Consider the following 21,744-nt stretch of genomic DNA (forward strand, 5'->3'; position numbering starts at 1 on the left):
TGGAGCTATGCTATAGCTTGTCCAGCTCGTTAACTTATTTGGTTATGACTTCATTTGCAGCTGGTGAAAGTGCGCAAGATGATTTCAAATTTAACGCTTCGAAATAAATCAAATAAAGTGCGCATAATGTGCATGGCTTTATGAATGTCATTAACTTGATGCTGTTGCTTGAGGTTGTTGCTGTGTGGTAATATTAAACGTCAAGTTCGTTGCCTAAGTTATTCGTTAGCCCAGCGCATACACACACACACACAGTGAGGAAGAAGAAGGCGCACAAAACTAAAAAAAAAAAACACAACATTTCATTATGATCACTCGATTCTGGGTTTTCGATAAAGATACAAAAAATCGTTAAACCAGCCGAGCCGACGCCAGTGTTTGGCATTCCAAATCAGTCTCGAATTTCATTTGCTTTTAATGTAATTTTTTTATGTGAATTTCTGTGTTGTTGTTTTGCTGGTATTTGTGTATCACACTTGTTGACAATGTAGACAATGGTCGGACGACGCACCTTTAACACTTTGCCTTTGGACAGCGGCTTATCCATGCCGCACAACTTTTTGAATCGAGTCGATCTCGAGAACTGAAACAGCTATTCACTTGACAAAGGCTTCAACAATTTGAGGTTTTTGCATATCCTTTTTGCTGTTTTTCACTACACTGCACTATCACACAATCAGGCTCAAACGATTTTGATTTGCCGCTCGAAATTAAAAGGTTCGTTTGACGGGCTTTTCTTTTCTGCAAGTCGCAGAAATTATGCTGCTTCTGATGAACTTTGGCACTCAACTACGTAGAGACCAACGGTAAACGACAGATCTGGCGCACGACAACATGAAGCGTGATCGACCCCGAGACCCGATCCACCACAATGACAATGACAAAGCGCGCTGGCAACAGGTGCAAACCGTTCGCATTCGCTGTCGCTCTCAAACTGCTCGCACGCTCATACAAAGTCAGTCTGTTATGCTCACATTCGTATTGGCATTGCTGTTAACTTTTACGTTGCATACTTTTCAGCTGCACGAATTAAATTTTTATGTTATGCAGCTGTTAACTCCCATAAGAGCTAACAAATTTATGTTGCATACTTTTCAGCTGCACGAAATAAATTTTGCTGTTATGCAGCTGTTAAATCCCATTAGAGCTAACAAATATATGTTGCATACTTTTCAGCTGTGTTCATAATTTGTTTGACAGAGAAATGTTAATTGTAATTTATTTATATTGCATACTACTTCGCTATATATATATACATACATATATATATATATATATATACATATATAATGTATTGAAGAACCTGTAAATGTATCTAGAAATACTATTAAAAATTTCAACTTCAATTTTATTGACTTTTTCCTTATCAAAAATTGAAACGAGCCATAAAACAATCAATTCACTCGTCGACTTATATATACACCAGACATCAAAATTGATTTGTAATTAAACTCTTAAGCTTATTTAAGCTTAATTGTCATAGTTGCGTTTAAGCTCGAGTTATTTTTTTAACTATTCAATTATATGGACTTTTGAAGCGTATTAAATTTTGCTTATAAAAGTAGACGCAAGAGATTTTAGCATTCTATTCAAGAGTTGAAAGTTATTACAATGCGCATAAGTTATATAATATTTGGAATTTTTGCTTTGATCTTTATTCTACAAAGAAACTTTGGTGTAAGTTTGTGTTTGAAAAAATAATAAAAAAAATACAATTTCATCATATTTATATTCTGCAGGAAGCTGTAGAGTTTAAGTTCACAAATGCAGTATGTGAATCATACAATAAAACACTTTTTGTTATACACAAGTGCAGAATTCGAGCAGTAAACCGTAAAACAAACACCTTTAATCTAAATTCAACAATGCTTCATCCGATTTATGAAGAACGAGTGCATAGTCAAATATTCAAAAGAGCCAATGGATACAAGCCTTGGTTATATAATGTCAATGTTGACGGCTGCAAATTTATTAGCAGACCATACAGTCCCGTGTTTTTATTAATCTACAATCTATTTAAAGATTTCACCAATTTCCATAAAATGAGATGTCCTCTTTTGGTAAGTTTTAAATACAAAGAATAGAAACAATTAATTTATATGTTGCTTTATTTGTATAGGGCCCAGCTATAGTAGACGGTTTTTATCTCAGACCTGAGCTTCTCAAGCTTCCTCTGCCAACGGGTGACTATTTACTAGCTATCGCTTGGTATTTTAATAAACAACTATCCGCTCATACAAATATATCCTTCCAATTTGTTGAGGACTTTAACTCGTTTCAGGTCGAGAAGAGTCTTTCACATGGATAGCTGACAATTAGGACTAGCTTAATAATTTCAAATAAAGAATAGTTATTTAAGTAATGATTATAATTATGTATTATTTCTTTACTAAATAATTTTCGACAAATTTCTCTGAATATTGAAAAAATGTAAAATTTAAATTTAATTTAAATTTTTTTTAGATTAGTGTTTTGGATATGTATAAAGTGCAAGGCCATTATTTTCCCTTACTGCAACTCGATTGTATTACACGTTAGTTGGTCAGCCATAAAAGGCCAACTGATCATTAAGCCAAAAGCAAGACATTAACACTTGATGGCCGTTGAGGTCTGTGGGTTAATTAGTTGTCAAACATTGTAATCGCGAGCGGATGTGTTTGTGCTTTTTTCCAAGCATTTTCTGCGTTGTCTTATGATTTACGGACCGCCTGGTAAATCGGGGAAGCGTGTGAAGCTAAGTCCCGAGGGGCTGCCCACCTTGACGTTGACTTACCCAAAGTGTTTAATGATTGTAATGGGAATGCAATCGTTAGCTTACCTGCAAATGAAACGAAAATTAAATAAGTATTAAATATGAGCCTAAATGTACAATATTATGATAAGCACAAATATAGGTTTGCTTAATGCTATCAGAAAATCAATTTGGCTAATTGCAAGCATAATGACCTTTTTTGTCGACACATTTCAACAGACACCCACAGAGGGCGGAGCTGAAATGAACAGACAACTTTTTGACACGCAAAGTTGCAATGGTGGGAGCGTTTATTAGCCAAATAAAATAACCCCCAAAGTGTCATCAAATCAATGCAAAGTAGCAGAAATCGAAGCGGGAATCGCAACCCAAACTAATAGACACAATGGAATCCAATGGGAAGCGAAACTTTTTGGGCAACATTTGCTACAACCATTAAAGTGTTTTTGGAAATGGAACTCAGTTTGGGGTCCTGGAGTCCTCAGATGGGCCCTTTGAAGCCACTAAACGAGAATGAGAATGGGCAATTCTGTTGCTCATAAAACGTCGTAATAATGGAAAAAGTTTGCACCCAGACACGCTACTAGGACACAGGTGTGTCCTTAGGCATGAAATAGTTTTCGTTTCCCTCAGCTAATAGATTTTTTGTGTCCGTCTTGCGAAATCAATAGACGTTCCCCAAGGAGTGTGCCGAAACTCATAAATAAGTTTGATTAAATGTGCATTTTGGGCAGTTAACTCATTAAAGTTACAATGATATATATGAAAATTGATATTAATAATTATTAATACTAATTACACTGGAGATTGGAGAAATTTTTATTAAGTTAGTTTTTAAATAAAAAAAAAAGACATGGCAGTAATTTTTCATTTCTGATTAACTTGGTAATTCAGAGTATACTTTTAGGCTGAGCTTGCAAATCGATTACTCAGCTGCACTGTGCTACAAGTATGACAATGAGAGAGTGAAACTGTTATACAAAAATATTTATTGACATATTATAAATTTTGTCACTCTTTGTCTAAAAGTATGCTACAATTTTGATGCGTGTCTATTCTCCAACTTAGTATAAAAGTATAAAACAATTGCACTTTGTACAATTTCGTTGGACACTTTATGGGATTTGTCACTGTGTCCATACTAAAGTTATAACCCTGCAATCCTCAAATGAACTCTGTGCTCTCTATAATCGACACGATATTCTCAGCAATATCACACATTAGAGTATAGGTCTGTATGTAGAGCGAGTCTCTGTAGTACTTTTTGGCCCTAAGCTTTTTAAGTAAATACAAGTCTAGGTTGTCGTTTTTCAATTGTGTCAGCCATGGCTTTTCATCCTCCCCTTCACCTGGCTTATCCTGGGAATCTGAATAGAAATTAACATACTCCGATTTCAAACAGGTCAACTCTATGGATATCATAAGCTCTTCCCATTCCTCAATGCCATTGGCAATGCAGCCCCGCACATAAATTAGACGTGATCTTTCCCGCTCCTGGCGATGATCAAAGGTAGAAAACTGAGTATCGCCACAAGATTTCATTGATTGCTGTATATCGATAAACTTGTTAAAATAGGATTCTCGATATTCAAGAATAGGAAGGCGCAAGATAATCTTCTTAATAGTATCAAGTCGCAGATCCCATATTGGTTCGCGTGGCGTTTTCAGAGCATTGTGCAGAACTCGCAGGTCTTCCAGATCCTCAAACCGTTTGCAATGGTAACCCACATTTAGAGCATTGAATAGCTCGCGTTCATCAAGGTCCCTTCCACAGGGCAGCAACCTCTCCGCTGACTCTAAGAGCGGTGCCAATTCACCCTGATTTGTGCTCAACTTTCTAATTGCCTGGTCAGTGCTTTTATCGATAACAAACTGGAGTAGTCGGTTAATCTTCTCTGCATACATTAACGGTACCACACACTTGCCAATAAAGTAAACGACAAGTGCACCACGTGGAGTACAAAAGATATTGGGAAAGGTTTTTAGCTCCCAGCTCTGTTTGCTCAGCGAGACGACAGATGGCTGAAAAAGGACCTTCGATATGTAAACCTCACCGGGAAAGAGTATAAGTAATTTGCGATCGAAAAGGAAACAATTTTCGCAATCCTCCCAATCTTGTGTTCTCTGGTGGGTCTCGAAATGCCTGGTCCACTCACAAATCATAACCTTCTTGCCAATATTTTCCAAGCGAAAAACCTCCTTAACTTGAACTTGGTATGGTTCGCATTCAAAATGGAACTGCAAGTCGCCAACAGAAATGTGACGCTTCTGCTCCGCAGTATATACCATGTCATTTATCTTAATGCCAACTTTAATATCTTCTGGCGGCAACTGTTGATGACAGTCAACCTCGCTCGATTTCTGACTTTCATGATAACTTTCGGTACTGGTACTGACCGTATAAATATGCTCACTATGCAGCAGGTCAATGTGCTCGGTGTGATAGAATTTGTTGTGATTATTACCGACTACTTCAAGTCCACTTATATCCGGACAGAACTCCAATACTCGCCTGATATCTTCGTCCTTTGCCAGTATTTGATTTTCCAGCTCTTTGGAGTTATACCATTTGTTTTTATTTTGTTTTGGACTCGTAACAGCGAGTCCTCTAGGTGGAGAGAGTATTTCTCTCTTTGTCGATTTGGGAAGTCCACTTATTTCCACTGAAGTTGTGCCAGTTCTTTCAGCTTGGGGCAGAGTCTCCTGTACTTCAAGTAGACATGTGCCCGTCTGTCTATCAAGTCGCTGGGGAAGAACGTCGGGAATCTTCTGTTTTAGTCTTATAGGATTCATACGGCTCGCATAGTCCATCAATCGGTGAACTGTACCCTTTTCACGCTGCTCCACGGACGGGGGAAGATTGAAAAGCATTTCATTGGGACTTTTTCCTGTCTTTCGCCATATTCGCTCCTGCATCTTTAAGCGATCCCTTAACATGTCCTGCCAACGCTTCAAGCGCTCATCCATTTCCTCAGAACTCTCAAAGGTATCGGTAAGCGAGGGCTGCGAACTGGACAAATTGGCCACTCCAATATTCGCATCAAATATACCATCAACAATGTCCTCAATCATTTCCTTCCCGTCGCGTAGCGTCACACCTTTCAAGGTACCAGTCTCAATATACATGGCTGCTGTGCTGTTCGAGCTTATGGAAAATGTATTGTTCCTTGTCTGATCGCCCACCTGTTCCACGGACTGTAGTATCGATACCAAGCGCCTTCTATTTGCCATTGTGCTTAGCTGTGTTTTTTTTTTTTTTTTTTTTATTTGATATTGAATATTTACTTTCTTACAAGTTTGTGCTGTCAAAGTTAAAGTATTGTTAAGTTTCAGTCTAGACATGCTCAGTGCTCTCGATAACCGAAACAATGTCTTGGACAACGTTGCACAGCTGATCGTATGTGTATATATAAATGGAGTCCCGAAAAGGCTTTGAGTATATTTGCTTCCGTTTGAGCACCTGAGATTGGCTTGCTTTGAGTGACCAGACCTTCTCCTCCCACAGATCAATATTGCTGGCAATGATTCCACGCACAAAGATCAATTTCGTTCTACTGCGATTTGCCAGCTTGGCTGGACAATCGCTGATGCTTAGGGGAGTTGATCTGCCGCGCATATTGTCTAGAAGAATCATAAGCTTTGCAAACAATTCTATGCGCTGGAATTCATTCTCCTTGGAACAGACCAGATCGATCAACATGCTAACGCTATAGTCCCAATGCGAATGACTCGTTTCTGACTTGAGATCTTCAAAGAAGTTCTTGATGTCTTCGAAGTCACTGTAGCGATCACAATGAAAGCCAACATTGCGTCGATTGAATGCCTCGAAATCTTCCAGCTCCCGAGCGAAGGGGCATTGAGTGTGGATCTCATTTAAGGGAAGCATCAGATGCTTCTGGATTTCTGACAATTGACGACAGAATCGAATTGGCAGCTCCATCTGGCACTCCATAAGATCCAGATACTCCTGTGGAGGCTTACATCTACCATGCATGTTGAGGGTCAGTGCCATGGGATAACGAAAGAAGATCCTCGGTTTTGTGGTGAGTAACCAACGCTGCTTTGTAATGCCCACCTTACTGGGTCGAAACAGCACTAGCACCTCTCGCACCTCTCCCGATCGTAGCTGAAAGGGCTCTGTATCGAATACAAATACCTGCTCCTCAGTATTAAAGAGCGTGTTATTGTACGCAAAGAACTCGGAGCGTTCCCAGTTGAAGGTCAGAGGTCGCTGACCATTATTTTCAATTCGCATTATGGTGCGAAGGCTTCGCTCATAGGGATTGCAGACAAACATGCGTTCCAGAAAGGGTGAGTATTCGGGTCTATATCTACGATATGTTGTGCCATTGATAAGAACTGATAATGTTGTCGTCATGGTTCCTCTAGTCATGTTGGAAGGTTGCGGCAGTGTATTGCTTTTCACATTTTCCTTCAAATGCATACTCTGAGCACTTGAACTAAGAGTTGAAATCGTATGAACAGATTGACATACGCATAAGGTACTCTGCCAACGATTCTGTCCAATAACCTCTAGTTCATTGAAGTGCGGATAGAATTCTTTAACACTTCGGATGGTTTTAAGAACTCCCCCAATATCCGACTCAAGCCCCTTGCCATTCCCCGCACTCTTCGTAGTCACATTCCCCAGCATTTCAATCGCGTTCTTTAGCTTCCTCATTGAATCTGCTCTACACGATGATAAGATCGAATCATTGCTCCCACAAAAGGGAGTGTCTTCTGGCTGTTTTCCTGAACTCGGACACAATCTTCGCTGCAGGGCGCGACGTTGACGCAGCATATTCTTCCAGTACTGCAATCGCTTGTCTACAGCTGTCTTTGAGGATCGTAAATTTGTTTCCGAGTCAACCTGATGTTCAGATTTCTCAAACTGACTATTGCACAGCTGAATGATGTCATCAACGATCTGGTTGACTAAGACCTGCCCATTTTTCAAAACCCCATTCTTTGTTTCATTTCCAGATGATTCCATTACGCTACTCGACGGAAGCTGTTTACCAAGTTCAATTTAAGCCCTTTTTGTTTATATGTTATCAAATGTTACAATGACAACAAATAAACAGCAAGTCATATGATATTTTTAAAAAATCTTATTTTTCATTGAAGTTTTCAACAGACAGTTAATTTAAATTAAAATGAACAACTCAATTGATCAGTCTATCAATTGGGCACATCTTCAGTGCTTTCAATAACCGAAACAATATTCTCAGCAATATTGCAAAGATGCGAATAAGTTTGTATATAGAGGGCATCACGAAAGTACTTGGAATGATGGAGACTTTTCAAAACTTCGGCCGCGATCTTCTCCCCCAAATTGTTTTCATCTTCTTCTGTATTGTTGCTGAACCCTGTAAAGATGCCAATTTTTGCTTCTGAGTCGTTCTCTTCTTCCTCTTCGTCCACCAACTGGTTCATAAAGTATTGCTGTAACTCCGACTTGTAGAAAGACTCTTCGATGGTAAACATAAGGTCCTCCCACTCCTCTATGCCGTTGCAAATGACTCCACGCACATAAATAAATCTAGTGCGTTGCTTTTGCACCTCCAGTTGTCCCGTTAACTCCAAGTTGGGAGCGGTTCCCAGAAGCGGTTCCGAAATCACCATAAAATTGGCAAACATTTTCTTGCGTGTCTCTAAACTCGGAATACGCATGATGAGCAGCTTGATGGTCTCCAGACGTAGATCCCACTGAGGTTCACGCGGCTTCTTCAGGTGCTTGTGCATGCCCTTAAAGACCTCCAGATCATCGAACCGGACGCAATTGTAGCCGGGATTCAGCGAGCTGAACAGCTCGCGTTCATCTAAAGTACGTTCGTAGGCACAGCAGGTCAAAGGTGGCTCAATTAGAGGCACCAGCGCAGCCTGTTGGTGCATCAAACTGTTCATCTCGTCCAGGTTCGATTTACATATGACCGCACAGTGCAGTTCCTGTAGCTTGGCCGTGTACTCCTTTGGAGCTGTGCAGCAGCCATGAAAGCGCAGCTGGAGCGATTCTTTGTTGCCGCAGATGATCTTGGGTTCAATGTGAAGACGCCACAGTTCCGTGGCCATGCTGACCTTGCGGGGCTGATACATCACAACCAGGTTGTAGCTCTGGCCGTGTGTCAAGCGGAAGCTGTCCGTGTCAAAGTGAAACTCGTTGTCCTTGGCCAGCAGCAGGGTGGCTTTGTTGTAGAAATAGACACCCTGTTGCCAGTTGAAGGACAAGGTCTGTCTGCCAATGTTGGTCAGCTGCAGGATGTGCTTAATGCGGCGTTGAAAGGGATCGCATTTGAACTTGGTGAGTACCTCGAAGCAATCGTTAAGTGGCTTATCACAGGGAATGTAATCCTTGCCATTGATCTTAAGTCCAATTTCTGGTATATTGAGTATGCTGAGTGAATCAGACTCAAGGTAATTTGGTTCGTCCAAGTACTCCTCAGAACCGGTTAATGGGTTGCTCGTGCTTATGTCAATGAGCTGCTCCTCCTCAAGAAAAGCTGAGTACGGCTGTTTTTTTAGCTTCTCAACATTTGTGCCTGTTACCTGCAACTTGTCGAGATCGGGAAAGAACTCGACCACATCGCGAATATCATCAAAACGCTCCACAATGCGTTCCTCCAGCACACGTGACTTCATCCAGCCATGTGGTAGCTGCTCTGGAACAGCCTGCTCTCCCATCAGCTCCTGCTGTACCACCTTGGGTATGCCAATGATTTCCACATCTTTGTAGCCGTCTTGTTCTGCCTCTGGCCAGGTCTCATCTGCTCCTTCCAAGATCTCGCAAGTGTTGGGATCAACAGCGTCTTTCAAGGTATTCACTGGCTTCAGCGATAGTTTCTCGGCTGACATGCGATCCGCATAATCTAGGACTCGCAGTACGGTCTCCTTGTTGCGATTGTCGAATGTGGAGCGTCGATTGAATAGCATCTGGTCTGGAGTCTTGCCGGTTTGGCATTGAACTCGTTGCTGCAACTTCTGTCGCTTTGCGAGCATCTGTCGCCAGTACTTGAGTCGCTTATCCACATGGAGCTCCGGGGAACGCTTTGGGGGTTCATCAAGCTTACAAGATGAGGAGGTTTCCGGGAAAAGACCACGACGCTCGGCAAATATCTCCTCCAGTATGTCATCCACAATGCGTCCGCTGTAGTGGGACATGCTTGGTCCAGCTTTGAGCGCTCCATCGAGCAGATCCTTTGGAAAATCTGTCGACGAGGGATACAGTGTGACCAGATTGGTCAACGTTAAGGGAGCCCATGTGACCGGCTTGGGCGGTTCAAGTTTGCCCATAAAACTAATCGTTGACAGTGCTTGAGTGTTGGGCAACATTTTCAAAGTTCAAGTATTATTTGATTTGGATAAAGCTGAGTAGGGACATAAGATTTGAAGCGAATGTCAGTGTTGCCAACGCAACACACAAAAACAACCAAAATTATGATGGTAACTCTGTTCCGACAGTTGTGCTTTGTTTACATTTTTTAAAAACGCACAACTGATTAGATTACATTGAGGAAACGTCGGAGCTAAAAGCTGGCAGTGTTGAAAAACGAAAATTTCTTGATCGGGCAACTCTGTGTTATCCGTTTTCCGAACAAACCAGCTAAAACGCTGGCTGACAACTGTTTTTTTTTATATGGATTTGACATTTAGCACACAGCTTTTATCTTATGTCCATACTCAGCTTAAAGAACAACTCAACGTCAAGTAATCACAAGTGAAGTGTTTATTTAGTTAATGATTTTGAATTGAGGAGCATGACAAAAGCAGTAGAAATGTCTACAAAATATTCAAGGCTTACAAATTGAATTCAAAGACTAACAGTAACTTGGAATAGGTTCAGAGATGCACAGTGCTCTCAATGGCACTGACAATATTCTCAGCGGCATCACAGAGCACTGTATAGGTCTGTATATAGAGCGAGTCCTTGAAATACTTGCAGCTCTTCACTTTCTTCGAGACATACCACTCAATAATCTCATCATCTTTGGGAATCAGCTGACCAGCATCGAGCAGGCTATTGATAAAGCGTTGTAGCTCCGACTTGTAGAACTGCTGATCCAAGGTTTGAGCTAGCACTTCCCACTCCTCAATGGCACTACAGATAATACCCTTCACATAGACGAGGCAAGTACGCTGCCTTTCGGCATTGGCTTCCGCTTTGGTGAATATTTCATTGGAATTGCATCTCATGGGCTCGATAATGTCCAGCAATAGCTTCTGGAGCGCCTCACGTTGTTGCGCCTCGTGCTGATAGATGCATTGACGCACTGTCTCAATCTTGTAGTCCCAGGGCGGCTGGCGGGGCTTCTTCACCAGCATATAGAGTTGCTTCAGCGTTTCCAGATCCGCATAGCGCAGGGACTGGAATCCCGGATTCTGTGCGCTAAAGACTTCACGCTCATCCAATCGCCGCTCATAGGGACAATCCAGATGGGGTTGCTCCACAATCGGAGCCAACTCGGCATGGAATTTGGTCAGACGACCGGCAAGCTGTCGATTCCTCTTGCTGACGACACTTTGTAGCTCGCGATTGAGGCGTTGTCCATAGCAAGTTGGCTCCGTGCAGATGCCATGGAATCGGATATTGAGGCGACGCACACCACAGAACGAGGAGCGTTGCAGATTGAGGGTCCAATGCTGCTTCTTGATGCCCACAACCATGGGATTGTACATGACATCGATGCGACGCTGATGACCCGGCACCAATATGAAAGATTGAGTGTCGAAAATGAACTCGCCATTGGTTGCATGATGCTGATTGAGCTCCCTGTTGTACAGGGTGTTCTGTTGCCAGCGCACCATAACGAACTTGTTGCCAATGTTCTCCAGTAGCACTATGGTCTTACGCACGCGCTGAAAGGGATCGCACTGGAAGAACAGCTGCAAGTCACTGCTCAAAGGTCCTTCTATGTCGCCAAAGCCATAGACACAACCATTGATTCTAATTAGATTTTGCGGTGGCTTCTCGATAAACACAAGTGGTTTCTTCTCAACTGTCGTCTTGATGGACTCCTTGGGCTCTGGGCTCAGTGGCATTTCCTCGCTCGTCTCCGACACATTCACCAGCTTCTCCTCGCCCACCTGCATGCTGTCCATTACCGGTATGCTGCTGAGATTGAAGCCAGGAGCCACCTGCAGCTTCTCAACATGTGGACAATAGCTCAGCACACGCTTGATGTCTTCCTCGTACTCTTCCAGCCGCTGTTCCAGCACCTGGGAGCGCTGAAATTGACTCTCCGGCGGATCGATAACGCCGCCCAGTTCCAGCTGAGTTACCTGCGGCAAACCTACAAATTCCAGCTGCTGCAGCTGTGGATCCGTTGCCTGAAGCTCCCTGATCTCCTGACAGCTGTCCACGTCGAGGCGCATCTTGAGCACACTCTGGACATGATCCGGCGGATAGCCTTCACTGCGCTTGGCACTGTCCAGCAGGCGCAACAGCATCTTCTTCGACTGATCATCGATGGTGACATGACGATTGAAGAGCACATCCTCCGATCGCTTTCCCGTGTGCAGCTGTATGCGCTGTTCTATAGCTTTGCGCTGTTTCAACATCTTATTCCAGCACTTGAGACGCGGATCCATGTCCTCGTTAGCATCCTTCTTGGGTCTGGGAATTGGGCATTCAGCGTCACTGATTTTGGTGACGCAGGTTCCCTCCTGCTCCTTGATCACCTCGAAGATCTCATTGACCAAGTTATTGGCGAAAAACGTTGGCATATTGGTTATGGAACCCTCATGATAGTTCGCTTGCGAAGGATCTGAATTGACGTCATCGAAATTGGTATGCATTGTATTGTATTTAATATATTCTTGATTCTAACAAATATATCTAATATCGGGTAGCAGTAAATGTCATCTATCTACGGGCTTGTTTACGACTTGTTCGACTGCTTACGTGTTTTACATATCTAAATTATGTGTGTCCTACAATTCGAGTTCAATTTATGAGCCCCAAATTGACGGCAGCTGTGCTAATTTGCTAACAATCCACAATACCAAATTAAAGCCTACTCAGCCTGCTCGTGTGACAAGTCATCGTAATTTTCATCAACATTTCTGTTGAATTTCCATTCCCATTTCCCACTAACCATTATCCAATCCCTGTGGCGCTGTCTCAACGACATTGACGTGCCGCCTTCACACAATTCAAAATTGTTGCCTTTTGTGACTGGCACAACAACAACAACAACAACTATGGGGCACAACAACCACAAAGTGAAAGGAGTCAAAGCTGTCAACGTGGTAAACAAACGAACTTTGTGGCAGCGAAAAAAGCCCGAAAATAAAGTTGATTTATTGTCAATGCATGTGCAAAATTAACAACAACTACAACAATTTGATATTCAAGATAGTTGCCAGGCTCATTAATAATTGAATATTTCTGCTAGGGCCTAAACTTGCCACAAATTGCAACAAATATCAAGGAGACAACTCTCTGGACTCATACAAAAGAAAAGGACACAATCGTAACGGAAATGCAGACAGAAAATAAAGCCATATCAATTACCCAGACAAGAACTACAAAAGGAAATGTATATACAATAAAATGAAATAAAATGAAATAAAATAAAATAAAAGAAACGAGTTGAAAATAAAGTAATTTAGTCGGATCCTGGTCGAGTTGTAAAGCCAACTAACCGCAGCAGAGGAAGCACGGCCCGCTGAATCAGTGAGTTGAAAGGATAAAGAGAAGGCAGAGAGAGAGAGAGAGAAGAGAGGGGGAATGTTCCCGGTCTGGCATTGTTAGCAATTTCAATACTCATCATTATTATAAGGCACAGCTCTGACTTGTGACTTGTGAGTTGTGTTTGGTTTGGTTTGGTTTGGCTGGGAGCATGTGTTTCATTTACGTGCCTGGGCGCAATGCAATCAACATATTGTAATTCTGAAATGCATATTGAGAACGTGCAAAAGATACTCCACACAATGCACTATGCACTGTGCACTGTGCAATCTGAAACTTTGGCTGCACTTAACGGGCCGCCGGATAAAAACAAAAACGAGTCGAGTTATATCGACATTGAAGTCGGCAAAGGCAACGGCAACATCGGCATCTTATGCGGCTGCACTTGATGCATCAGCAGTGGCAGCGGTGGCAGCTGAGGCATCTGTGGCAGCAGCAGCAACAAATCTGGCAGCGTTTGCATTTTGATTTCCATTTCGCATGCACTCAAGTAACGCATTTATTATTTACCAAGCCTGGCAACAGGCAGCAGGCAGCAGGCAACCGACAATGTGCAACGTGCAACTTGATACACTGATAAAAAAATAATTTTTAAAATAAAGATTTTGGCCTCAAAACTATGAATTTTGCTCTAAAAAATGCGTCAAGAACATAAAATTTTTAATGTTAAAAGGGAACTTCGTTATGAGAACATTTCAAATAAGAACAAGCTCTTTTTGTAAGAATTTATGGTTGAAATATTAATAAAAAATAAAAAAAATAAATAAATAAAATAAAAAATTAGAAGATTTTTTAAATCTATAATTTCTTAACTGTTGTTTTATTTTAATGTACATCAATTTTTTTCTGGCTTGGTAATTATTTTATAAAAATCCTTTACTATGTTTTTCTTCGGTAAGAGTGGGACTTGAACCCGAATTAAATTAAATAAATTATTTTAATATATTATTAATTATTAATAATATATTAATTATTTTTAATAATAAATTTAATTTAAGTTTTCTACTCATATATTATTAACTGACATTTTGTAGATTATTATTTTTTTCAGTGTACGTGCAACTTGCAACGGGCAACAGGCGACTGAGGCAACTCAATTCAATTCCGCAAACTCATGCTGCAGTTGTCAACGCTGCAGACGAAGACACTTGTGAACGAGCGTTGCCTTCCCCTATTCCCCCATTCCCCTATTCTCCCATTCCCTATTCCAGTCAACTCTAGGCGATGCCGATCCAATGTTGCACATGTTGCATACCACTTGGTTCTGTTGACAAGCAGCGGCAGCAACTCTCAGACGGCAACTGTTGGCGCTTGTTGAGTGAAGACAGACGAGAAGACTGACACTCAGACAAATACATAGTATATAGTATACCCTAACAATCGGGTATTTGCATTTTAGTACTCAGTTTGTCAATTTCTAATCTATATCAATTAAAATTCTGAAACAACATGCTCATAATATATATATATATAAAGTTTTTATAAATATGTCAAGGAGTTAGTATTTTAATAATGTTGGAAAAAATTACATTTTGGTAATGAACAAAACTTAAACTAAATAAATATCATGATCAATATGGTGTTCCCCATGAAATCAGTTCAGTTTTGATCAAATTATGAGCGTTCAAAGTAATTCAAAAACTTGTCAAAAATAGTAATATAAGTATTATAATAGTGTTAAAAAAAATTATATTTTCTAATTAAATAACATTTAAGTGCATAATAAATTTAGAGACCAAACTAGTATGTAAATAAATATTTTCGCAAAAGTCAGCTGCTGAATCAATTTAAAGAACAACGTATTAGTATAAAGCTATAAAGTCACAAAATTATTAAAATACTGTAATTATGATAATAATCTGACTGTTTTTTTGTAAAAATCTTTAAACAACTCTGTTTTATAGGGTATAAATTGCAGCGCTTCATCGCTTCAGACAAGTTTGCTATCTAATTTTTCCATAATAAATATGAATTTATTAATTTTTGCTTAGCTTCCGTTAGTTTATTTTATTTTTTATGCAAATGCTGCATTATATGACGCCCATAATAATCAAATTTTTATTGAATGAATTGCCAGCTGTAAATATGCTGCATATTCAGAATTCGTTAGACGCGCCGATTCGCGACGAGGCCAAATCCATTGAGGCACTGGAGGCATGTAGGTTGGGAGGCTGGAAGGCGGCTGGAAGGCGGCTGGTCGACCAATTGCATGTGTGGCCATAAAAGTGCGTTACAAATAACTGCAAATTTATTGAACGGTACCGTTAGAGCGGCCTAATGGTCGGCAGATCGAGTTCGAATCGCGTTGATAATATTGCGGCTTAATTGCTGTGCAATTTGTGCGGCAAGTGGAATGCGCTGTCAAATGGTGGCACTTAATTAAAGCCCATTGAACGTCAATGAACAACTACTTTCAATTGACAATGACAATCGCCTGGTTGAGTTGCAGTTGCAGTTGCATATTTTAACACTGATAACGAAAATGATCCAAATCAAGCTCTTATTTTAAGAATAAATGTTATTAAAATTAAAATCTAAAGATAAAAAAAATAAAAATTATTTTTTATATTTTTTTTTTAAATTTTGATTTAATATATATACATTTTTTCTGTCTAAGTAATTTTATAAATGTTATTTTTATACCCTGCGCCCATTAAAAACTGACAAAAAAGGGTATAATGTGTTTATTTGTTACGAGATTCGAACCGGCGCCTTCTGCTTCACAATTGAAGCGGCTTCTCTAACCAGAGCGCCACGTGACAAATTTTTGTTTCATATGAAATAATACTTAATTATAATTTCCTAACAATTTAAGAATTTTATTCTTGCACTAAGATCTTTGATTTTTTAGATTAATATTCTTAAAACTAGTTATATGGTCTTAAAATGTTTTTATTTTAAGAACAAAATATTTAAGATGAATGTTCTTGATTCTTGATTAGAAGTTGGTCTTCTTTTTCAGTGTATGTATTTGTATTTACCTCACTTCGGCGGACTTGATGATCGCTTTGGGCGGAGCATCCCAATAGTTGGGCGCTGGTGGCACCCACTGTCGGAGCACCTGATAGTTGCCCTCGAGCAGCTGCATGCCCTCGATGACCTCCACATCGGAGTCGGCATCATTGTTGCCAGCAGCAATGTTGCTATTGCTGTTGTTGTTGTTTCCTTGACTGTTGTTATCAGCATGCAAATTATCAATGGATTCGCTCATTGTCTTTGATTTTTTTGGCGCCGCTTTCACTGGCTTGGACTATCAGTGATTGCAAGGTTAACAAAGATGCGCACTTCCATTTGCGCTGAGTCACCGACACACACACACTCACACAAGGATACAAACACAGACACAAAGAACTTTGGCAAGAAGCAGAAGAAGAAGAAACAATAACAACGAAGTCAAATCTCGCCGGTTTCTTGAACTTGCCGGGCACTTTTTCACTTGTTTTCTTTGAATTTTCATATACTTTTCTGTCGAATTTCTTAGGTATTTGTTGAATTTAATAATTTTTGATAATTGTTGTATTATTCGCGTTGAAATCAAATTGCAACAGCGCCTCGTTTGGCAGCAGCGCGAACCGCTCACGTTGCACTCACGAATTGTTTCTTTCTAATCGGCGAAAATGTTCGTTGCGTTTGTTTTGGCACGGAAAATTGACAAGCACGGCGAAAACACATCGCACAAAGCAGCACACACACCAACACACACACACAGACACACGCATACACGTACAGAGAGGGGTTAATATCTGGCAGTCGCTTTTGCATCCCTTGTGGAACACTAAACAGAACTCGGCAACTCGGCAAACTGAAGTCGCCCCATTGTGCTGCGTCCTTGGTCCTTGTCCGATTCTCTGTTTCAGTTTCAGTTTTGTGTCTCGGTTTTCTTTCGCCTTGGCTCGACAGCTTTTTTTTTCTTTTCTTTTTTAGTGTGTGTAAAATAAGGGTTTGTAATTTAATGTTTTTATGTCTGATTTCGTTTTCGTGTGCACTGTGGGACAGGGGTAGACAGAGGCGGGCAGGGAGGTGTTGAGCTCAATACACGCATATTGTTGAAATTATGTAGCCAAGGACTTGGGAAGGGGCAGGGGAAAGTGAGTGTTCACCTTTTAAGCTCTTGAACGAACTTTGAATGTGATTTGCACAGTGGCTTGAACCACTGAGAATACCAAATGAATTTACTTTTGATATTCAGAAAAAATTTTGATTAGGAAGTACACATAAACAGAGGAGAAAATGCAACTGGTATTGATTTGTAAAAACTGATATATCTATATGTATAAAAATGTTTGTCCTGACTAACTGACTGACTGATCTTCGTGCAGCACAAACGGTAAGACCAAGGAGAATGAAATTTTGGCACAACCTAGCTGAGAAGATTTCAGCGTGAAAAAGGTTTTTTGCGAAATTCGAACTGGAAGAGGGTCAAATTCGTGTTGTATAAAATAACAATAATGTTATGATTAAATATTAAATTTAGATTTTAAATTAAGGCATAAATTAATTTATTATATATTTTAGTCAATCAATTTTCAATCATATTTGAACCACTGTTCTCAGTCGCACACAAAAGGTCTGCGGCACGATCCCCGTGAACTCACACACACACACACACTGATACTCACTCTCTCAGACCGACACAAACACACACGTACAAGGAGCACAACCTTTTATGGCCACTCACTCACACTCACACACTCATGAACCCCAAAAACACAGGCCATCCACAACAGAGAAAAGGAAGGAAGTGAACGCTCGAACGTATGCTCATATTTTGTTACAAATATTTTCAATCTAATGGAGAGTGGGAGAGAAAAACAGAGAGAGAGGGAGCGAAAAGAAGAGAGAGAACGCGTCTCTCTCTCTCGTTTGCTCTCTGTCTGCATTGCTCTCTTTATTGCCAGGTTTTCATTTATAATTCACTCACTCAATTTGAATGTTATTCTCTGTTCTGTAGAATTCACCCCTAAGCGTCTTCACGGTAATTTGAACACGTGCCGAGCAGCTGAGCGAGCCACTCTTCCCTCACCTCTCATCCTCACCTCAGCTTGTTGGTGGTCTCTTTTGGGTGGTAGCTGCTGGTCAAACACAGCACAACACAACACCCCCGGAGGGTGGTGATTGCATAGCAGACCAGTTCAGACCAGACCAGACCAGACGTTGCTACGATCGTAAATTTTTATGATTTCATATGCTGCTTATGCTTGGAGGCATGCAGACAACGACAAGCTCACTTTGAGCTTTTGCAGCAATTAGCGTGCGAGTTGAAATTTCTATGTTGCTTTAGTCGAGACTCAACTGTACTGTGAGTAACTGGAGAGTAAAGAGTCCACCCTCGGGCGCCGCAGAGTATGCAATGCACTCGTAAAAACAATCAACTTGGCAACACTTACGAGGCCATGGGGAATAGGACAGGACAGAACAGGCCAGAAACCAGGCGGCAAACGAAAGTGAAATTTGTTTGTGTGACGTCAAAGCTCTGACTACGGCGGACTACGGACTACGGGTTACGGTATTTAATGTGCAAATAGCTCATACTCCTGCAGCTGACAGTGCAACCATTCCACGTGTTATTGTTGCTGTTGCTAGCAACAAATTGCGTCGTTTGCCAAATCAACCCTGCAGACAGACCCCCAAACACACACATTCCGAACCCTTCAAGCCGACCAGCTAGCACAACAACAAATATGCACAGCGACAACAAACAAACAACATAACTGGTTGACAGAGAGGGGAAGGGGTAGGGGTAGGGAGAGGGGGGTGCAACAACACCCACGCGACAAGCGACAACACTTCAATAGCCACACACACAATATCCGTTATCCAGTGGATACATTACAGTCAGTCGCATTTTTAATTAAAAATGCAGCCAGCAACATGAATCGAATTCTTGGCAGCATGCTGCTAGCAACATTGTTGCTCAGCGCAAAGTAAATGACATTTGTGTTATTTAATTTATTCATTGCATTATGAATATAGTTAGCAACTCAAATGGCTGAAAAGAGTCGAGCAAGAGAAGAGGAAGGGCAAGGGAATGGAAAGGGGTTGGGGGTTGAGGGGGTGGCACACTGTCAACCCCCAAGAGATGCCACAGATACACACAGCACAGCGGCACACTCCTCGCTTATGGCATCAAAATAATTATATAAACTTGATGCTCTTGCCCTTGTCTGGCAATTCTTTGATTGTTAAACAGCGACTGCCATACAATTCCACCCTCGATAATGTCCCCCCCCCCCCCCCCACCCACCTCCAGCCAGCAACCAACCGCACAGTTTTGAAAACAACCAAAACCAGAGAGCGGTATAAACATTTCAGCCGCCGGCTGAAACTCACCTCGCCAATGGGCCAAAAGGCCCAAATGGGCATGGACTTGGGCTGACTCCATTTGGGTCGGTTTTAACATGATTTGTTGGATTTGCCAAGATTTCCTAATTCTATTCGTTAGCCCTTCTTTACCGGAGGGTTGAATCAGCTGCCTGAATGACTGAATGACTGACTGACTGACGGGACAGTCACGTTGTTGTTGTTGTTGTTCCTGTTGTCGCCGTTGGGTGTTTTGTAATTTGTTGATTTTGTGGCAATGCAGTTTAAAGTGTTGTCAAGTGGGTGGCCAAAATTACACAACATATTGTGCGGGGTGGTTAATGAGATATTTTTTTGAAATGCATATACACTTCAAAAAATAATCTGACCTGCTCCGGTTTTCACTTTCGATAAGATTAATCGATTCTGCATTCAAATTATATACACTTACAAAATTTCTTATTTTTCGACTACAAGCCAAATTTTATACAATTTTCCATACCAACCCCTTGACATTTTTTCAAAAACTTTGATCTCTCATAACTTTGTCAAATCTCAACCGATTTTCAAGCGGAATGTCATTTTGTTCATGATTTGGCCCCCAAATTGATTCTGCATTCAAATTTTATGCACTTAAAAAATTTCATATTTTTCGACTACAAGCCAAATTTTATACAATTTTCCATACCAACCCCTTGACATTTTTTCAAAAACTTTGATCTCTCATAACTTTGTCAAAACTCAACCGATTTTCATGCGGATTGTCTCTTTGTTCATGATTTGGCCCCCAAATTAATTCTGCATTCAAATTTTATACACTTAAAAAATTTCATATTTTTCGACTACAAGCCAAATTTTATACAATTTTCCATACCAACCCCTTGACATTTTTTCAAAAACTTTGATCTCTCATAACTTTGTCAAAACTCAACCGATTTTCATGCGGATTGTCTCTTTGTTCATGATTTGGCCCCCAAATTGATTCTGCATTCAAATTTTATACACTTAAAAAATTTCATATTTTTCGACTACAAGCCAAATTTTATACAATTTTCCATACCAACCCCTTGACATTTTTTCAAAAACTTTGATCTCTCTTAACTTTTTCAAATCTCAACCGATTTTCATGCGGATTGTCTCTTTGTTCATGATTTGGCCCCCAATTTAATTCAGCGTTCAAATTTTATACATATAAAAAATTTCATATTTTTCGACTACAAGCCAAATTTTATACAATTTTCCATACCAACCCCTTGACATTTTTTCAAAAACTTTGATCTCTCATAACTTTGTCAAAACTCAACCGATTTTCATGCGGAATGTCATTTTCTTCATGATTTGGCCCCCAAATCGATTCTGCATTCAAATTATATACACTTAAAAAATTTCATATTTTTCGACCACAAGCCAAATTTTATACAATTTTCCATACCAACCCCTTGACATTTTTTCAAAAACTTTGATCTCTCATAACTTTTTCAAAACTCAACCGATTTTCATGCGGAATGTCTCAATGTTCATGATTTGGCCGCCTAATCGATTCTGCATTCAAATTTTATACACTTAAAAAATTTCATTTTTTTCGATCATCAGCCCATTTATCACTCAACATTTTTTCAAAAATGCTCATCTGAAATTTCATCAAGGCATGAACTTTTTAAACGAAATTCTGATCAAACTGAGCATGGGAAAAGAGCAAACTTTATTTCAATTAGTTAAACTTATTTCCGGTATTCTTTTAAGCTACAAATTGTTTAAGGTACTTCCGTTAGACAGACGATGCTGTTCCCAATTTCCCACAATTATCAAGAATTTAGTGATTTTTATCAAGAAACAAGCGAGTATTGCGACGATGCGTGTTATTTTTAAATGTAATGTGTTGTCGTCTCCCATTATTGGCAGTACGAGTTGTAGTACGTCTTGGCCAAGTTAGTATCTTTTGGGTTGACATGGCACTAGGCAATTTCATTAGCAGCTGTCTGATATGGCTTAACACTTCATTATG

The 21,744-nt window shown here is 40.4% G+C and overlaps 4 protein-coding genes across 4 annotated transcripts in view; all 4 read right to left on the bottom strand.

Moving 5' to 3' along the window:
* Positions 1–16,650, bottom strand: part of LOC117785551 (protein prickle) — a 50,663-nt gene extending 34,013 nt beyond the window's left edge. Inside the window, exon 1 of the mRNA XM_034623633.1 lies at positions 16,421–16,650. Within this exon, the coding sequence (XP_034479524.1) occupies positions 16,421–16,650 (230 nt within the window). The remainder of the gene's footprint in view (positions 1–16,420) is intronic.
* LOC117785552 lies at positions 3,719–6,076 on the bottom strand. Its single transcript, XM_034623634.1, has one exon. It carries the CDS (start codon positions 5,981–5,983, stop codon positions 3,917–3,919), a length of 2,067 nt encoding a protein of 688 aa, XP_034479525.1. The 5' UTR covers positions 5,984–6,076; the 3' UTR covers positions 3,719–3,916.
* LOC117785747 lies at positions 7,849–10,081 on the bottom strand. The gene has a single exon (XM_034623961.1). The coding sequence runs from the start codon at positions 10,079–10,081 to the stop codon at positions 7,934–7,936; it is 2,148 nt and encodes a 715-aa protein (XP_034479852.1). The 3' UTR covers positions 7,849–7,933.
* LOC117785553 lies at positions 10,458–12,728 on the bottom strand. The gene has a single exon (XM_034623635.1). It carries the CDS (start codon positions 12,542–12,544, stop codon positions 10,589–10,591), a length of 1,956 nt encoding a protein of 651 aa, XP_034479526.1. The 5' UTR covers positions 12,545–12,728; the 3' UTR covers positions 10,458–10,588.
* Positions 16,651–21,744: the final 5,094 nt, after the last annotated feature.

Source organism: Drosophila innubila (genome assembly GCF_004354385.1).
Source record: "Drosophila innubila isolate TH190305 chromosome 2R unlocalized genomic scaffold, UK_Dinn_1.0 1_C_2R, whole genome shotgun sequence".
Lineage (NCBI taxonomy): Eukaryota > Metazoa > Arthropoda > Insecta > Diptera > Drosophilidae > Drosophila > Drosophila innubila.